Source organism: Nyctereutes procyonoides, mitochondrion, assembly GCF_905146905.1.
Source record: "Nyctereutes procyonoides mitochondrion, complete genome".
Classification (NCBI taxonomy): Eukaryota; Metazoa; Chordata; class Mammalia; order Carnivora; family Canidae; genus Nyctereutes; species Nyctereutes procyonoides.
In genome coordinates, this window is record NC_013700.1 from 1 (window position 1) to 16,713 (window position 16,713).

Below are 16,713 nucleotides of genomic sequence, written 5' to 3' on the forward strand. Positions count from 1 at the left end.
GTTAATGTAGCTTAATTAATAAAGCAAGGCACTGAAAATGCCAAGATGAGTCACATGACTCCATAAACACAAAGGTTTGGTCCTAGCCTTCCTATTAGTCCTTAGTAGACTTACACATGCAAGCTTCCACGCCCCAGTGAGAATGCCCTTAAAATCACCAACGATTTAAAGGAGCAGGTATCAAGCGCACTCTTAAGTAGCTCACAACACCTTGCTAAGCCACACCCCCACGGGATACAGCAGTGATAAAAATTAAGCCATGAACGAAAGTTCGACTAAGTCATACTAAAAAGGGTTGGTAAATTTCGTGCCAGCCACCGCGGTCATACGATTAACCCAAACTAATAGGCCCACGGCGTAAAGCGTGTTTAAGATATCAACTAACTAAAGTTAAAACTTAACTAAGCTGTAAAAAGCTCCAGTTACCATAAAATAAACTACGAAAGTGACTTTAAAATACTCTGACTACACGATAGCTAAGATCCAAACTGGGATTAGATACCCCACTATGCTTAGCCCTAAACATAAATAATTCTACAACAAAATAATTCGCCAGAGGACTACTAGCAACAGCTTAAAACTCAAAGGACTTGGCGGTGCTTTATATCCCTCTAGAGGAGCCTGTTCTGTAATCGATAAACCCCGATAAACCTCACCATCCCTTGCTAATACAGTCTATATACCGCCATCTTCAGCAAACCCTCAAAAGGCAGAGTAGTAAGCATAATCATTTTACATAAAAAAGTTAGGTCAAGGTGTAACTAATGAGATGGGAAGAAATGGGCTACATTTTCTACACAAGAATATATACGAAAGTTTTTATGAAACTATAAACCGAAGGAGGATTTAGTAGTAAACTAAGAATAGAGAGCTTAGTTGAATAGGGCCATGAAGCACGCACACACCGCCCGTCACCCTCCTCAAGTGACAAAACCAAAGCCACAACCATATTAACCAAACCAAAACACAAGAGGAGACAAGTCGTAACAAGGTAAGCATACCGGAAGGTGTGCTTGGACTAACCAAAGTGTAGCTTAACAAAAGCATCTGGCTTACACCCAGAAGATTTCATACTCCATGACCACTTTGAACCAAAGCTAGCCCATACAAACCCAAACCAAAATACCACAGATACATAAAACAAAACATTCAGTTAAGTCATAAAAGTATAGGAGATAGAAATTATAATTGGAGCTATAGAGATAGTACCGTAAGGGAATGATGAAAGACATTTTAAAAGTACAGAATAGCAAAGACTACCCCTTTTACCTTTTGCATAATGAACTAGCCAGAAATAACTTAACAAAGAGAACTTAAGCTAAGCCCCCCGAAACCAGACGAGCTACCTATGAACAATCTAGAAGGATCAACTCATCTATGTGGCAAAATAGTGAGAAGATTTATAGGTAGAGGTGAAAAGCCTAACGAGCCTGGTGATAGCTGGTTACCCACAGACAGAATTTTAGTTCGACTTTAAATTTACCTCAAAAAAACAAAATTTAAATGTAAATTTAAAATATAGTCTAAAAAGGTACAGCTTTTTAGAATAAGGACACAACCTTTATTAGCGAGTAAATATTGACATCACCATAGTTGGCCTAAAAGCAGCCATCAATTGAGAAAGCGTTCAAGCTCAACAAAAGATGCAACTTAATCCCAACAATGATATATCAACTCCTAACCCACTCCCTGGGTCATTCTATTTAAATATAGAAGCAACAATGCTAGTATGAGTAACAAGAAACAATTCTCCTCGCATGAGCTTATATCAGAAACGGATAAACCACTGATAGTTAACAACCCGATAATATTAACCTAATAATAAAATACTTATCAACCCTATTGTTAACCCGACACAGGCATGCGCACAAGGAAAGATTAAAAGAAGTAAAAGGAACTCGGCAATCACAAGCCCCGCCTGTTTACCAAAAACATCACCTCCAGCATACCCAGTATTGGAGGCACTGCCTGCCCGGTGACAATTGTTTAACGGCCGCGGTATCCTGACCGTGCAAAGGTAGCATAATCATTTGTTCTCTAAATAGGGACTTGCATGAATGGCTACACGAGGGCTTAACTGTCTCTTACTTCCAATCAGTGAAATTGACCTTCCCGTGAAGAGGCGGGAATACCACAATAAGACGAGAAGACCCTATGGAGCTTTAATTACTTAACCCAAATTTATGGCCAACACCCACCTACCAGGCATAAAATACTACCATTATTATGGGTTAACAATTTAGGTTGGGGTGACCTCGGAACATAAAAAAACTTCCGAGTGGTTAAAATTTAGACCTACCAGTCAAAATGTAGTATCACTTATTGATCCAATTATTTTTGATCAACGGAACAAGTTACCCTAGGGATAACAGCGCAATCCTATCCAAGAGTCCATATCGACGATAGGGTTTACGACCTCGATGTTGGATCAGGACATCCTAATGGTGCAGCAGCTATTAAGGGTTCGTTTGTTCAACGATTAAAGTCCTACGTGATCTGAGTTCAGACCGGAGTAATCCAGGTCGGTTTCTATCTATTAAACAATTTCTCCCAGTACGAAAGGACAAGAGAAATAAGGCCCACCTCACAAAAGCGCCTTAAGACTAATAGATGAAACTGAACTTAATCTAGCCAGTTTATTTCCCCATAAGCCCGAGAAAAGGGCTTTGTTAGGGTGGCAGAGCCCGGTAATTGCGTAAAACTTAAACCTTTATCCCCAGAGGTTCAACTCCTCTCCCTAACAACATGTTCCTCATCAACATCATCTCTCTAATCGTCCCAATTCTCCTTGCCGTAGCCTTCCTGACCCTTGTTGAACGAAAAATCCTAGGCTACATACAATTTCGAAAAGGACCAAACGTCGTAGGTCCATATGGCCTCCTCCAACCCATCGCCGACGCAGTGAAGCTATTTACAAAAGAACCCCTACGACCCCTTACATCCTCCATATCAATGTTTATCCTAGCACCTATCCTAGCCTTATCCCTGGCCCTAACCATATGAATTCCACTCCCCATACCATATCCACTAATTAACATAAACTTAGGAGTCCTATTCATACTAGCAATATCAAGTCTAGCCGTATACTCCATTCTTTGATCAGGATGAGCCTCAAACTCCAAATACGCCCTAATCGGGGCCCTACGGGCCGTAGCCCAGACAATCTCATATGAAGTTACACTGGCAATTATCCTATTATCCGTCCTATTGATAAACGGATCATTCACATTATCCACACTCATTATCACCCAAGAACATATATGATTAATTTTTCCAGCCTGACCGTTAGCCATAATATGATTTATTTCCACACTAGCAGAAACAAACCGAGCCCCCTTCGACCTAACTGAAGGAGAATCGGAACTTGTATCTGGGTTTAACGTAGAATACGCCGCAGGTCCATTCGCCCTCTTCTTTATAGCAGAATACGCTAACATTATCATAATAAATGCCCTTACAACAATTCTATTTTTCGGCGCATTCCATAACCCGTTCCTACCCGAACTCTACTCCATTAACTTTACAATTAAAGCCCTACTCCTAACCATCTCATTCCTATGAATCCGAGCATCATACCCTCGGTTCCGCTATGACCAACTAATACATCTATTATGAAAAAACTTCCTGCCACTAACCCTAGCCCTATGCATATGGCATGTAGCCCTACCCATCATCACAGCAAGCATCCCACCCCAAACATAAGAAATATGTCTGACAAAAGAGTTACTTTGATAGAGTAAAGCATAGAGGTTCAAGCCCTCTTATTTCTAGAATAATAGGGCTTGAACCTAATCCTAAGAATTCAAAGATCTTCGTGCTACCAAATTTACACCATATTCTAAAGTAAGGTCAGCTAAATTAAGCTATCGGGCCCATACCCCGAAAATGTTGGTTTATACCCTTCCCATACTAATAAAGCCCCCAATCCTCATCACCATCTTGGCAACAGTATTAACCGGAACCGTGATTGTCATAATAAGCTCACACTGATTACTAATATGAATAGGATTCGAAATAAATATACTAGCTGTCATACCTATCCTGATAAAAAAGTTTAACCCCCGGGCCGTGGAAGCATCCACAAAATATTTCCTTACACAAGCAACCGCTTCCATAGTATTTATAATAGGAGTCACCATTAACCTTCTCTATTCCGGCCAATGGGTGGTATCAAAAGTCTCAAACCCCGCCGCATCCGCAATAATAACCATCGCCCTAACAATAAAACTAGGTCTATCTCCGTTCCACTTCTGAGTCCCAGAAGTAACACAAGGAATTTCACTCACATCTGGCATGATTCTACTAACATGACAAAAAATCGCACCCATATCCGTTCTCTACCAAATTTCACCATCAGTCAACACCAACCTCCTGACATTGATAGCCCTCACGTCAATCCTTGTAGGGGGCTGAGGAGGATTAAACCAGACTCAATTACGAAAAATCATAGCATACTCCTCCATTGCCCACATGGGCTGAATAACAGCAATTATCATCTATAACCCAACAATAACAATCCTAAACCTAATCCTATATATCTTAATAACCCTATCAACATTTATACTATTTATACTAAACACATCCACCACAACCCTATCCCTCTCCCACGTATGAAACAAATTCCCATTGATAACCTCCGTCATCCTGGCCCTAATATTATCCCTAGGGGGTCTACCGCCACTATCCGGTTTCATCCCTAAATGAATAATCATCCTAGAATTAACAAAAAACAACATAATCATCACTCCAACACTCATAGCTATCACTGCCCTAATCAACTTATACTTCTACATACGACTCACATACAGCACTGCACTTACCATATTTCCATCTGCAAACAACATAAAAATAAAATGACAATTCGAACATACAAAAAAGATAACTCTACTACCCCCTCTCATTATCACCTCTACTATATTACTCCCACTATCACCCACACTATCAATCTTATACTAGAGGTTTAGGTTAAACTAGACCAAGAGCCTTCAAAGCTCTAAGCAAGTGTTGTTCACTTAACCCCTGAACCAATCCCCTAAGGACTGCAGGAGCTCACCCCACATCAATTGAATGCAAATCAATCACTTTAATTAAGCTAAGTCCTTGCTAGATTGGTGGGCTTCCATCCCACGAAATTTTAGTTAACAGCTAAATACCCTAAGAACTGGCTTCAATCTACCTTCTCCCGCCGCGTAGAAAAAAAAGGCGGGAGAAGCCCCGGCGGCGTCTAGGCTGCTTCTTTGAATTTGCAATTCAATATGAGAAATTCACCACAGGGCTTGGTAAAAAGAGGACTAGAACCTCTATCTTTAGATTTACAGTCTAATGCTTATATCAGCCATTCTACCTATGTTCATTAACCGATGACTATTCTCTACTAACCACAAAGACATTGGCACTTTATATTTACTATTTGGGGCATGGGCCGGCATAGTAGGCACTGCCTTGAGCCTCCTTATTCGAGCCGAATTAGGTCAGCCTGGCACCCTATTGGGAGACGACCAAATTTATAATGTTGTCGTAACTGCCCATGCTTTCGTGATAATCTTCTTCATGGTTATACCCATTATAATTGGAGGGTTCGGAAATTGACTGGTTCCACTGATGATCGGTGCCCCAGACATAGCATTTCCCCGAATAAACAACATGAGCTTTTGATTACTCCCCCCATCCTTTCTTCTATTACTAGCATCCTCTATAGTAGAAGCAGGCGCAGGGACAGGATGGACTGTGTACCCCCCATTAGCTGGCAACCTAGCCCATGCAGGAGCATCAGTAGACCTTACAATCTTCTCCTTACACCTTGCCGGGGTATCCTCAATTCTAGGGGCAATTAATTTTATTACCACAATTATCAATATAAAACCTCCTGCAATATCCCAATATCAAACCCCTTTATTCGTATGATCAGTATTAATTACAGCAGTCCTATTACTACTATCACTACCCGTACTGGCCGCAGGAATCACAATACTCCTAACGGATCGAAACCTTAACACAACCTTTTTTGACCCTGCCGGAGGGGGAGACCCAATCTTATATCAACACTTATTCTGATTCTTTGGACATCCTGAGGTTTATATCTTAATCTTGCCTGGGTTTGGAATAATTTCCCATATCGTTACATACTACTCCGGGAAAAAAGAACCTTTTGGTTACATAGGAATAGTCTGAGCAATAATATCTATTGGATTCTTAGGCTTTATCGTGTGAGCCCACCACATATTTACTGTAGGAATGGACGTAGATACACGAGCATACTTCACATCCGCTACTATAATTATTGCCATCCCGACTGGGGTTAAGGTATTTAGCTGACTAGCGACGCTTCACGGAGGTAATATTAAATGATCCCCAGCCATACTATGAGCCCTAGGGTTTATCTTTCTTTTCACAGTAGGCGGACTGACAGGCATTGTCCTGGCTAACTCGTCCTTAGATATTGTCCTTCACGATACATACTATGTTGTAGCCCACTTCCATTATGTGCTTTCAATAGGAGCAGTATTTGCCATTATAGGCGGATTTGCTCACTGATTCCCCCTATTCTCAGGCTATACTCTCAATGATACTTGAGCAAAAATTCACTTTACAATTATATTTGTAGGGGTTAATATGACTTTCTTCCCTCAACACTTTCTAGGGCTATCAGGAATACCTCGTCGGTATTCAGACTACCCAGATGCGTATACGACATGAAATACCGTCTCCTCTATAGGCTCATTCATCTCACTCACTGCAGTGATATTAATAATTTTCATGATCTGAGAGGCATTCGCCTCCAAACGAGAAGTTGCAACAGTGGAGCTCACCACAACCAACATCGAGTGATTACATGGATGTCCCCCTCCATACCACACATTTGAGGAACCCACATACGTTATCCAAAAATAATATTAAACAAGAAAGGAAGGAATCGAACCCCCTAAAGCTGGTTTCAAGCCAGCACCATAACCATTATGTCTTTCTTGATTAGGAGATATTAGTAAAACATTACATGACCTTGTCGAGGTCAAGTTATGGGTAAAAACCCCATATATCTCTATGGCGTACCCTTTTCAACTCGGATTACAGGACGCAACCTCCCCTATCATAGAGGAGCTACTTCATTTTCATGATCATACATTAATAATTGTATTCCTAATCAGCTCATTAGTTCTTTACATTATCTCATTGATACTAACCACTAAACTAACACATACAAGTACTATAGACGCACAAGAGGTTGAAACGGTATGGACCATCTTACCAGCCATTATTCTCATCCTAATCGCCCTACCTTCTCTCCGAATTCTCTACATAATGGACGAAATCAATAACCCATCCTTAACAGTAAAAACGATAGGCCACCAATGGTACTGAAGCTATGAGTATACCGACTACGAAGACCTAAATTTTGATTCTTACATAATCCCAACACAGGAGTTAAAACCAGGAGAGCTTCGACTGCTAGAAGTCGACAATCGAGTGATCCTCCCAATAGAAATAACCGTCCGAATATTAATCTCTTCAGAAGATGTACTACACTCATGAGCCGTCCCATCACTAGGCCTTAAAACAGACGCCATCCCAGGACGATTAAACCAGACCACCCTAATAGCCATACGACCAGGACTATACTACGGCCAATGCTCTGAAATTTGCGGATCTAACCACAGCTTCATGCCCATCGTTCTTGAAATAGTCCCCCTATCTTATTTCGAAACCTGATCTGCCCTTATAGTATAACATAGACTAGCGTAACTCATTGAGAAGCTATAAAGCGTTAACCTTTTAAGTTAAAGACTGAGAGTCCTACCCTCTCCTTAATGAAATGCCACAATTAGATACATCCACTTGATTTACTATAATTATCTCAATAATCCTAACTTTATTTATTCTGTTCCAACTAAAAATTTCAATGCACTATTACCCAGAAAACCCAGGACCTAAGCCCACCAAAATAATTAATCAACACACCCCTTGAGAAAACAAATGAACGAAAATTTATTCGCCTCTTTCACTACCCCCTCAATAATAGGTCTTCCAATCGCAGTACTTATTGTCATATTCCCATCTATTCTATTCCCCTCACCTGGCCGCCTAATTAACAACCGCCTAATCTCCATTCAACAATGACTCATTCAATTAGTATCCAAACAAATATTATCAATCCACAACCAAAAAGGACGAACTTGAGCTCTTATGTTAGTATCATTAATCCTATTTATTGCCTCGACCAATCTACTCGGACTGTTACCCCACTCATTCACCCCTACAACTCAACTGTCCATGAATCTAGGAATAGCTATCCCCCTGTGAGCAGGAGCAGTAATTACTGGTTTTCGCTATAAAACTAAAGCATCCCTGGCACACTTCCTACCCCAAGGCACACCTATCCCCCTGATCCCAATACTAGTCATTATTGAGACTATTAGTCTATTCATTCAACCCATGGCCCTAGCCGTTCGGTTAACAGCCAATATTACCGCAGGACACCTTCTAATTCACCTAATCGGAGGCGCCACTCTAGCCCTAATCGACATCAGCACTACCACGGCCTTTATTACTTTTATTATCCTAATTCTACTCACTATTCTCGAATTCGCCGTTGCCCTTATCCAAGCCTACGTCTTTACTCTACTAGTAAGTCTGTACTTACATGACAACACCTAATGACCCACCAAACCCATGCCTATCATATAGTTAATCCAAGCCCATGACCACTAACTGGAGCTCTCTCCGCCCTACTTATAACGTCTGGTCTTATCATATGATTCCACTATAACTCAATATCCCTACTTATGCTAGGACTCACAACTAATATATTAACCATATTCCAATGGTGACGGGACGTGATCCGAGAGGGCACATTCCAAGGACACCATACCCCAATCGTACAAAAGGGCCTACGATACGGAATAATTCTATTCATCGTTTCGGAAGTATTTTTCTTCGCAGGGTTCTTCTGAGCCTTTTACCACTCTAGTTTAGCTCCAACCCCCGAATTAGGGGGATGCTGACCACCCACCGGCGTCATTCCTCTAAACCCACTGGAAGTCCCTCTACTTAACACCTCCGTCCTCCTAGCTTCCGGAGTCTCAATCACTTGAGCCCACCATAGCTTAATAGAAGGAAATCGTAAACACATACTTCAAGCCCTATTTATCACTATCTCCCTAGGTGTATACTTTACATTACTTCAAGCATCCGAATATTACGAAACATCCTTTACAATCTCCGACGGAGTGTACGGATCCACTTTTTTCATAGCCACCGGATTCCACGGTCTACATGTAATTATTGGCTCCACATTCCTTATCGTATGTTTCCTCCGGCAACTATACTATCACTTTACATCTAATCACCACTTTGGATTTGAAGCCGCCGCATGGTACTGACATTTCGTCGACGTAGTCTGACTGTTCTTATACGTCTCTATTTATTGATGAGGATCTTACTTCTTTAGTATATCAAGTACAACTGACTTCCAATCAGTTAGCTTCAGTTCAACCTGAAAAGAAGTAATAAACATACTACTGACTTTAACAACTAATATCGCCCTAGCATCACTACTCGTAATAATCGCATTCTGACTCCCTCAACTAAACATCTACGCGGATAAGGCGAGCCCGTACGAATGCGGTTTTGACCCTATGGGGTCCGCTCGCCTGCCTTTCTCCATAAAATTTTTCCTGGTCGCTATTACATTCCTGCTTTTTGACTTAGAAATCGCACTGCTACTCCCACTCCCCTGAGCATCACAAACTAATAAACTAACAACAATACTCATCATAGCACTACTCTTAATTTCCCTCTTAGCTGCAAGCCTAGCATACGAATGAACCGAAAAAGGACTAGAATGAGCTGAATATGATAATTAGTTTAAACTAAAACAAATGATTTCGACTCATTAGACTATGATTTAACTCATAATTATCACATGTCCATAGTATACATTAATATCTTCCTGGCATTCACCCTCTCATTAATGGGCATGCTCATCTACCGATCCCATCTTATATCATCCTTACTATGCCTGGAAGGCATAATATTATCCCTATTTGTAATAATATCCGTAACCATTCTAAATAACCACATCACATTAGCCAGCATGATACCAATCGTACTACTAGTATTCGCTGCCTGCGAAGCAGCACTAGGACTATCTTTACTAGTCATAGTATCTAACACCTACGGGACTGACTACGTGCAAAACCTGAACCTTTTACAATGCTAAAAATTATTATTCCCACTACAATACTTATCCCTCTGACATGAATATCAAAACCCAATATAATTTGAATTAACACTACATCACACAGCCTATTAATCAGTTTAATCAGCCTATCTTATCTTAATCAACCAAACGACAACTACCTGAACTCTTCATTACTATTTTTCTCCGACTCCCTGTCAGCACCACTGCTAGCACTAACAACGTGACTTCTACCCCTCATACTTATAGCTAGCCAATATCACCTATCAAAAGAACCATACACTCGGAAAAAACTGTATGCTTCAATATTAATTCTACTCCAATTATTTCTAATCATAACCTTTACCGCCACAGAACTGATCCTTTTCTATATTCTGTTTGAGGCGACACTAATTCCGACCCTTATTATTATCACCCGGTGAGGAAATCAAACCGAACGATTAAACGCAGGACTATACTTTCTATTCTATACCCTAGTAGGATCGTTACCACTTTTAGTTGCACTCCTACATATTCAAAACAACATGGGCTCCCTGAGCTTTCTCATAGTCCAATACTGAGCCCGGCCTCTGCCAAACTCTTGATCTAACATTCTATTATGATTAGCATGCATAATGGCATTCATAGTAAAAATGCCCCTATACGGCCTCCACCTGTGACTACCAAAAGCACACGTAGAGGCCCCTATTGCCGGCTCTATAGTGCTTGCAGCCATTCTACTAAAATTAGGAGGGTACGGCATAATACGTGTCACAACTATGCTAAATCCTCTGACCAACTTCATAGCTTATCCCTTTATATTATTATCACTATGAGGAATAATTATAACAAGCTCCATCTGTCTCCGCCAAACAGACCTAAAATCTCTAATTGCGTACTCCTCCGTCAGCCATATAGCATTAGTAGTCGTAGCAGTTCTTATCCAAACGCCATGAAGCTACATAGGGGCAACAACCCTAATAATTGCCCACGGCCTAACATCATCCATATTATTCTGCCTAGCCAACTCAAACTATGAACGAACCCACAGCCGTACTATAATCCTCGCACGAGGACTTCAAACCCTACTCCCCCTAATAGCAGCCTGGTGACTTCTAGCAAGCCTCACAAACCTAGCCCTACCACCAACAATCAATCTAATTGGAGAACTATTTGTAGTAATAGCCACCTTCTCATGATCAAACATCACAATCCTCCTAATAGGAGCTAATATTATTATCACTGCCCTGTACTCCCTCTACATGCTAATCACTACGCAACGCGGTAAGCACACCCACCATATCAAAAACATCAAACCATCCTTTACACGAGAGAACACCCTAATGGCCCTACATATACTTCCTCTACTCCTATTATCTCTCAACCCTAAAATCATCATAGGTTTACTTTACTGTAAGCATAGTTTAACAAAAACATTAGATTGTGAATCTGACAATAAAAGCTCAAACCTTTTTGCTTACCGAAAAAGTACTTGCAAGAACTGCTAACTCATGCTCCCATGTATAAAAACATGGCTTTTTCAACTTTTATAGGATAGAAGTAATCCATTGGTCTTAGGAACCAAAAAGTTGGTGCAACTCCAAATAAAAGTAATAAATATATTCGCCTCCTGCATAATTACAGCCCTAATCCTACTTATCTTACCAATTATATTATCCTTTACTAAACTTTACAAAAACAAACTATATCCACAATATGTAAAAACAACCACCTCCTATGCATTTATAATTACTATAATCCCCACAATAATATTTATTTATTCCGGACAAGAAATAATTATCTCAAACTGACATTGAATTACCATCCAAACTATAAAACTATCCATAAGCTTCAAACTAGACTACTTCTCAATGATCTTCGTACCAGTAGCTCTTTTCGTTACATGATCTATTATAGAGTTCTCCATATGATATATACACTCAGACCCATACATCAACCGATTTTTCAAATATCTCCTTATATTTCTCATCACCATAATAATCCTTGTAACTGCAAACAATATGTTCCAGTTATTTATTGGCTGAGAAGGAGTAGGCATTATATCCTTCCTACTCATTGGATGATGATACGGCCGAACTGACGCAAACACAGCCGCCCTACAAGCCGTCCTTTACAACCGAGTTGGAGACGTAGGATTTATAATTACCATGGCGTGATTCCTACTAAACCTAAACACATGAGACTTTCAACAAATTTTTTTAACATCCAATAATAACCTTGACCTCCCACTTTTTGGTTTACTACTAGCAGCCACTGGTAAATCCGCTCAATTCGGCCTACACCCATGACTCCCATCAGCCATAGAAGGCCCAACTCCCGTCTCAGCGCTACTCCACTCCAGCACAATAGTTGTAGCAGGGGTATTTTTGCTTATCCGCTTCCATCCACTATTAGAACAAAGCCAAACCATTCAAACTCTCACCCTATGCTTAGGAGCCATCACCACACTGTTCACCGCAATCTGTGCCCTAACACAAAATGACATTAAAAAAATCGTAGCATTCTCAACTTCAAGTCAACTAGGATTAATAATCGTTACAATCGGCATCAATCAACCCTACCTAGCTTTCCTACACATCTGCACCCACGCATTCTTTAAAGCCATACTATTTATATGCTCAGGATCTATTATTCACAGCCTAAATGATGAACAAGACATTCGAAAAATAGGCGGGTTATTCAAAACCCTTCCATTCACCACATCTTCCCTTATTATCGGAAGTCTCGCATTAACAGGCATGCCTTTCCTCACAGGATTCTACTCCAAAGACCTAATTATCGAAACCGCCAACACGTCGAATACCAACGCCTGAGCCCTCTTAATTACTCTCGTTGCCACATCCCTAACCGCTGCCTACAGTACTCGAATTATATTCTTCACACTACTAGGACAGCCCCGCTTCACCCCCATAATCCTTATCAACGAGAACAATCCCCTCCTGATTAACTCTATTAAACGTCTACTCATCGGAAGTGTATTCGCGGGATATGTCATCTCCCACAGCATTACACCTACCACCATCCCACAGATAACTATGCCTCATTACCTGAAAATAACTGCCCTCGCAGTAACCATTTTAGGTTTCATCCTGGCACTCGAACTAAACCTTACTATACAAGGACTCAAATTTAATCAACCATCTTACTACTTCAAATTCTCAAACCTACTAGGTTATTATCCAATTATTATACACCGTCTTACCCCAAAAACAAGCCTAACCATGAGTCAAAGTTCAGCATCTATACTCCTGGACTCTATCTGACTAGAAAGTGTCCTACCGAAGTCAATCTCATATTTCCAAATAAAATCCTCCACCCTAATTTCAAACCAAAAAGGCCTTATTAAATTATATTTCCTCTCCTTTATAATCACCATACTCCTCAGCCTAATAATCCTTAATTACCACGGGTAACCTCCATAATCACCAACACCCCAGTTAATAATGATCAACCAGTGACAATCACCAATCAAGTACCATAACTATATAACGCCGCAATCCCTATAGCCTCCTCACTGAAAAACCCAGAATCGCCAGTATCATAAATAACTCAATCCCCCATACCATTAAACTTTAATACCACCTCCACCTCGTCATCTTTTAAAATATAACAGGCAGTCAACAACTCGGACAGTAAACCTGTAATAAAAGCCGCCAACACAGCCTTATTGGACACCCAGACCTCTGGGTACTGTTCCATAGCCATAGCAGTAGTATAGCCAAAAACCACGAGCATACCTCCTAAATAAATTAAAAACACCATTAATCCTAAAAAAGACCCTCCAAAATTAAACACAATTGCACAACCAATCCCACCACTAATAATCAACACCAATCCCCCATAAATTGGAGATGGCTTCGTGACAAAACCCACAAAACTCATCACAAAAACAATACTTAAAATAAATACAATGTATGTTGTCATTATTCCTACATGGAATTTAACCATGACTAATGATATGAAAAACCATCGTTGTATTTTCAACTATAAGAATATTAATGACCAACATCCGAAAATCGCACCCACTAGCCAAAATCGTTAACAACTCATTTATTGATCTCCCCGCACCATCAAACATCTCTGCCTGATGAAACTTCGGATCACTGCTAGGAGTATGTCTTATTCTACAGATTATAACAGGTCTATTTCTAGCCATACACTATACATCAGATACCTCTACTGCCTTTTCATCAGTTACACACATCTGCCGAGACGTCAATTACGGCTGAATCATCCGCTATATACACGCAAACGGAGCCTCCATATTCTTTATTTGCCTCTTCATGCACGTGGGACGAGGCCTATACTATGGATCCTATACATTCATAGAAACATGGAACATCGGAGTAATCCTACTATTCACGACCATAGCTACGGCATTCATAGGTTACGTGTTACCCTGAGGACAAATGTCATTCTGAGGAGCAACAGTAATTACTAACCTCCTTTCCGCCATCCCATACATTGGAACTAATTTGGTTGAGTGAATTTGAGGAGGTTTCTCAGTAGACAAGGCAACCTTAACACGATTTTTCGCATTCCACTTCATCCTCCCATTCATTATCGCAGCACTAGCAATAGTACATCTTCTGTTCCTCCACGAAACCGGATCCAATAATCCCTCAGGAATCTCATCTGACTCAGACAAAATTCCATTCCACCCCTATTATACAATCAAAGACATCCTAGGAGGCTTACTTCTGATCCTAATTTTAATATCATTAGTCTTATTTTCACCAGACCTATTAGGAGACCCAGACAACTATATCCCCGCAAACCCTCTCAGCACCCCTCCACATATCAAACCCGAATGATACTTCCTATTCGCCTACGCCATCCTACGGTCAATCCCTAACAAACTAGGAGGAGTCCTCGCCCTAGTATTCTCAATCCTAATCCTAGTATTCACCCCCCTCCTCCACACATCCAAACAACGTGGAATAATATTCCGACCACTTAGTCAATGCATGTTCTGACTACTTACAGCTGATTTCCTCACGTTAACATGAATTGGAGGCCAACCGGTCGAACACCCTTTCATCATCATCGGCCAAATCGCCTCCATTCTATACTTTACTATCTTATTGATCCTAATACCAACCATCGGTATTATCGAAAATAACCTTCTAAAATGAAGAGTCTTTGTAGTATATTAATTACTCTGGTCTTGTAAACCAAAAATGGAGAGCATAACCCTCCCTAAGACTCAAGGAAGAAGCGCCTGCTCCACCATCAGCACCCAAAGCTGAAATTCTTCTTAAACTATTCCCTGATACCTCACCACCCTCTATTTATATATTGCAATCACCTCCTGTGCCATGTCGGCACGTCCACCCCCTATGTACGTCGTGCATTAATGGCTTGCCCCATGCATATAAGCAAGTACATATTCATGCATTGTCACAATAGACATAAACTACTTAATCATACAATGTTTTATCTCAAGAGCATACTCAAATTGCATATCACCTAGTCCAATAAGGGATTAATCACCATGCCTCGAGAAACCATCAACCCTTGCCTGAAGTGTACCTCTTCTCGCTCCGGGCCCATACCAACGTGGGGGTTTCTATAATGGAACTATACCTGGCATCTGGTTCTTACCTCAGGGCCATGAACTCCCTCCATCCAATCCTACTAATCCACTCAAATGGGACATCTCGATGGACTAATGACTAATCAGCCCATGATCACACATAACTGTGGTGTCATGCATTTGGTATCTTTTATTTTTCGGGGGGGAATCTGCTATCACTCAACTATGACCGCAACGGCACTAACTCTAACTTATTCCTGCACTCAGGGGATATGCCCGTCGCGGCCCTGACGCAGTCAGATAACATGTAGCTGGACTTGCTTTCAATCATTAATCAACTCCGTGCACAATTCAAGGTGCTATTCAGTCAATGGTTACAGGACATAAGAACTTTTTCGCACGTACACACGTACACACGTACACACGTACACACGTACGCACGTACACACGTACGCACGTACACACGTACGCACGTACACACGTACGCACGTACACACGTACACACGTACACACGTACACACGTACGCACGTACACACGTACGCACGTACACACGTACGCACGTACACACGTACGCACGTACACACGTACACACGTACACACGTACGCACGTACACACGTACGCACGTACACACGTACACACGTACACACGTACACACGTACACACGTACACACGTACGCACGCGTACACGCAAGACATCAAGTTAGCTTACACAAACCCCCCTTACCCCCCACAAACTCATGTCTCCCACTATATACTTAATTATGTCCCGCCAAACCCCAAAAACAGGACTAAGCACATGTAGCATTCATAAGCCTTATCTAATTCTTACACAGGTATACAACTCCAACTAACTTAACACGGCAGCCTTACATCTGCCAACCTCGCGGTCTATCTATAGATAGCAGTACCTTAATTTTTCTTTTCCTCCCACTTATCATAAACCTACACCAATAAATATATGCATTAAACATTACAAAAAA

At 40.9% G+C, this 16,713-nt stretch overlaps 13 protein-coding genes across 13 annotated transcripts, besides 26 other annotated features; 12 read left to right on the top strand and 1 right to left on the bottom strand. All coding sequences in view use genetic code 2, as the record gives it.

The window, feature by feature from the left end:
* Positions 1-69, top strand: a tRNA (tRNA-Phe).
* Positions 70-1,023, top strand: an rRNA (s-rRNA).
* Positions 1,024-1,090, top strand: a tRNA (tRNA-Val).
* Positions 1,091-2,668, top strand: an rRNA (l-rRNA).
* Positions 2,669-2,743, top strand: a tRNA (tRNA-Leu).
* A 2-nt stretch (positions 2,744-2,745) lies between these two features.
* On the top strand, positions 2,746-3,701 carry ND1 (NADH dehydrogenase subunit 1). Its single transcript has one exon. A coding segment is annotated over exon 1 (956 nt).
* Positions 3,702-3,770, top strand: a tRNA (tRNA-Ile).
* Positions 3,768-3,841, top strand: a tRNA (tRNA-Gln).
* A 1-nt stretch (position 3,842) lies between these two features.
* Positions 3,843-3,912, top strand: a tRNA (tRNA-Met).
* On the top strand, positions 3,913-4,954 carry ND2 (NADH dehydrogenase subunit 2). The gene has a single exon. A coding segment is annotated over exon 1 (1,042 nt).
* Positions 4,955-5,022, top strand: a tRNA (tRNA-Trp).
* An 11-nt stretch (positions 5,023-5,033) lies between these two features.
* Positions 5,034-5,102, top strand: a tRNA (tRNA-Ala).
* Position 5,103: 1 nt separating this feature from the next.
* Positions 5,104-5,175, top strand: a tRNA (tRNA-Asn).
* Positions 5,176-5,209: an origin of replication (origin of L strand replication).
* Positions 5,210-5,277, top strand: a tRNA (tRNA-Cys).
* Positions 5,278-5,345, top strand: a tRNA (tRNA-Tyr).
* A 1-nt stretch (position 5,346) lies between these two features.
* Positions 5,347-6,891, top strand: COX1 (cytochrome c oxidase subunit I). Its single transcript has one exon. The coding sequence runs from the start codon at positions 5,347-5,349 to the stop codon at positions 6,889-6,891; it is 1,545 nt and encodes a 514-aa protein (YP_003359181.1).
* Positions 6,892-6,898: 7 nt separating this feature from the next.
* Positions 6,899-6,967, top strand: a tRNA (tRNA-Ser).
* Positions 6,968-6,973: 6 nt separating this feature from the next.
* Positions 6,974-7,041, top strand: a tRNA (tRNA-Asp).
* COX2 (cytochrome c oxidase subunit II) lies at positions 7,042-7,725 on the top strand. The gene has a single exon. It carries the CDS (start codon positions 7,042-7,044, stop codon positions 7,723-7,725), a length of 684 nt encoding a protein of 227 aa, YP_003359182.1.
* A 17-nt stretch (positions 7,726-7,742) lies between these two features.
* Positions 7,743-7,809, top strand: a tRNA (tRNA-Lys).
* A 1-nt stretch (position 7,810) lies between these two features.
* Positions 7,811-8,014, top strand: ATP8 (ATP synthase F0 subunit 8). Its single transcript has one exon. It carries the CDS (start codon positions 7,811-7,813, stop codon positions 8,012-8,014), a length of 204 nt encoding a protein of 67 aa, YP_003359183.1.
* ATP6 (ATP synthase F0 subunit 6) lies at positions 7,972-8,652 on the top strand. The gene has a single exon. It carries the CDS (start codon positions 7,972-7,974, stop codon positions 8,650-8,652), a length of 681 nt encoding a protein of 226 aa, YP_003359184.1.
* COX3 (cytochrome c oxidase subunit III) lies at positions 8,652-9,435 on the top strand. Its single transcript has one exon. A coding segment is annotated over exon 1 (784 nt).
* Positions 9,436-9,503, top strand: a tRNA (tRNA-Gly).
* On the top strand, positions 9,504-9,850 carry ND3 (NADH dehydrogenase subunit 3). The gene has a single exon. A coding segment is annotated over exon 1 (347 nt).
* Positions 9,851-9,919, top strand: a tRNA (tRNA-Arg).
* Positions 9,920-10,216, top strand: ND4L (NADH dehydrogenase subunit 4L). The gene has a single exon. The coding sequence runs from the start codon at positions 9,920-9,922 to the stop codon at positions 10,214-10,216; it is 297 nt and encodes a 98-aa protein (YP_003359187.1).
* Positions 10,210-11,587, top strand: ND4 (NADH dehydrogenase subunit 4). Its single transcript has one exon. A coding segment is annotated over exon 1 (1,378 nt).
* Positions 11,588-11,656, top strand: a tRNA (tRNA-His).
* Positions 11,657-11,717, top strand: a tRNA (tRNA-Ser).
* Positions 11,718-11,787, top strand: a tRNA (tRNA-Leu).
* ND5 (NADH dehydrogenase subunit 5) lies at positions 11,788-13,608 on the top strand. The gene has a single exon. The coding sequence runs from the start codon at positions 11,788-11,790 to the stop codon at positions 13,606-13,608; it is 1,821 nt and encodes a 606-aa protein (YP_003359189.1).
* On the bottom strand, positions 13,592-14,119 carry ND6 (NADH dehydrogenase subunit 6). The gene has a single exon. The coding sequence runs from the start codon at positions 14,117-14,119 to the stop codon at positions 13,592-13,594; it is 528 nt and encodes a 175-aa protein (YP_003359190.1).
* Positions 14,120-14,189, top strand: a tRNA (tRNA-Glu).
* A 4-nt stretch (positions 14,190-14,193) lies between these two features.
* CYTB (cytochrome b) lies at positions 14,194-15,333 on the top strand. The gene has a single exon. The coding sequence runs from the start codon at positions 14,194-14,196 to the stop codon at positions 15,331-15,333; it is 1,140 nt and encodes a 379-aa protein (YP_003359191.1).
* Positions 15,334-15,402, top strand: a tRNA (tRNA-Thr).
* Positions 15,402-15,467, top strand: a tRNA (tRNA-Pro).
* Positions 15,468-16,713: a D loop (control region).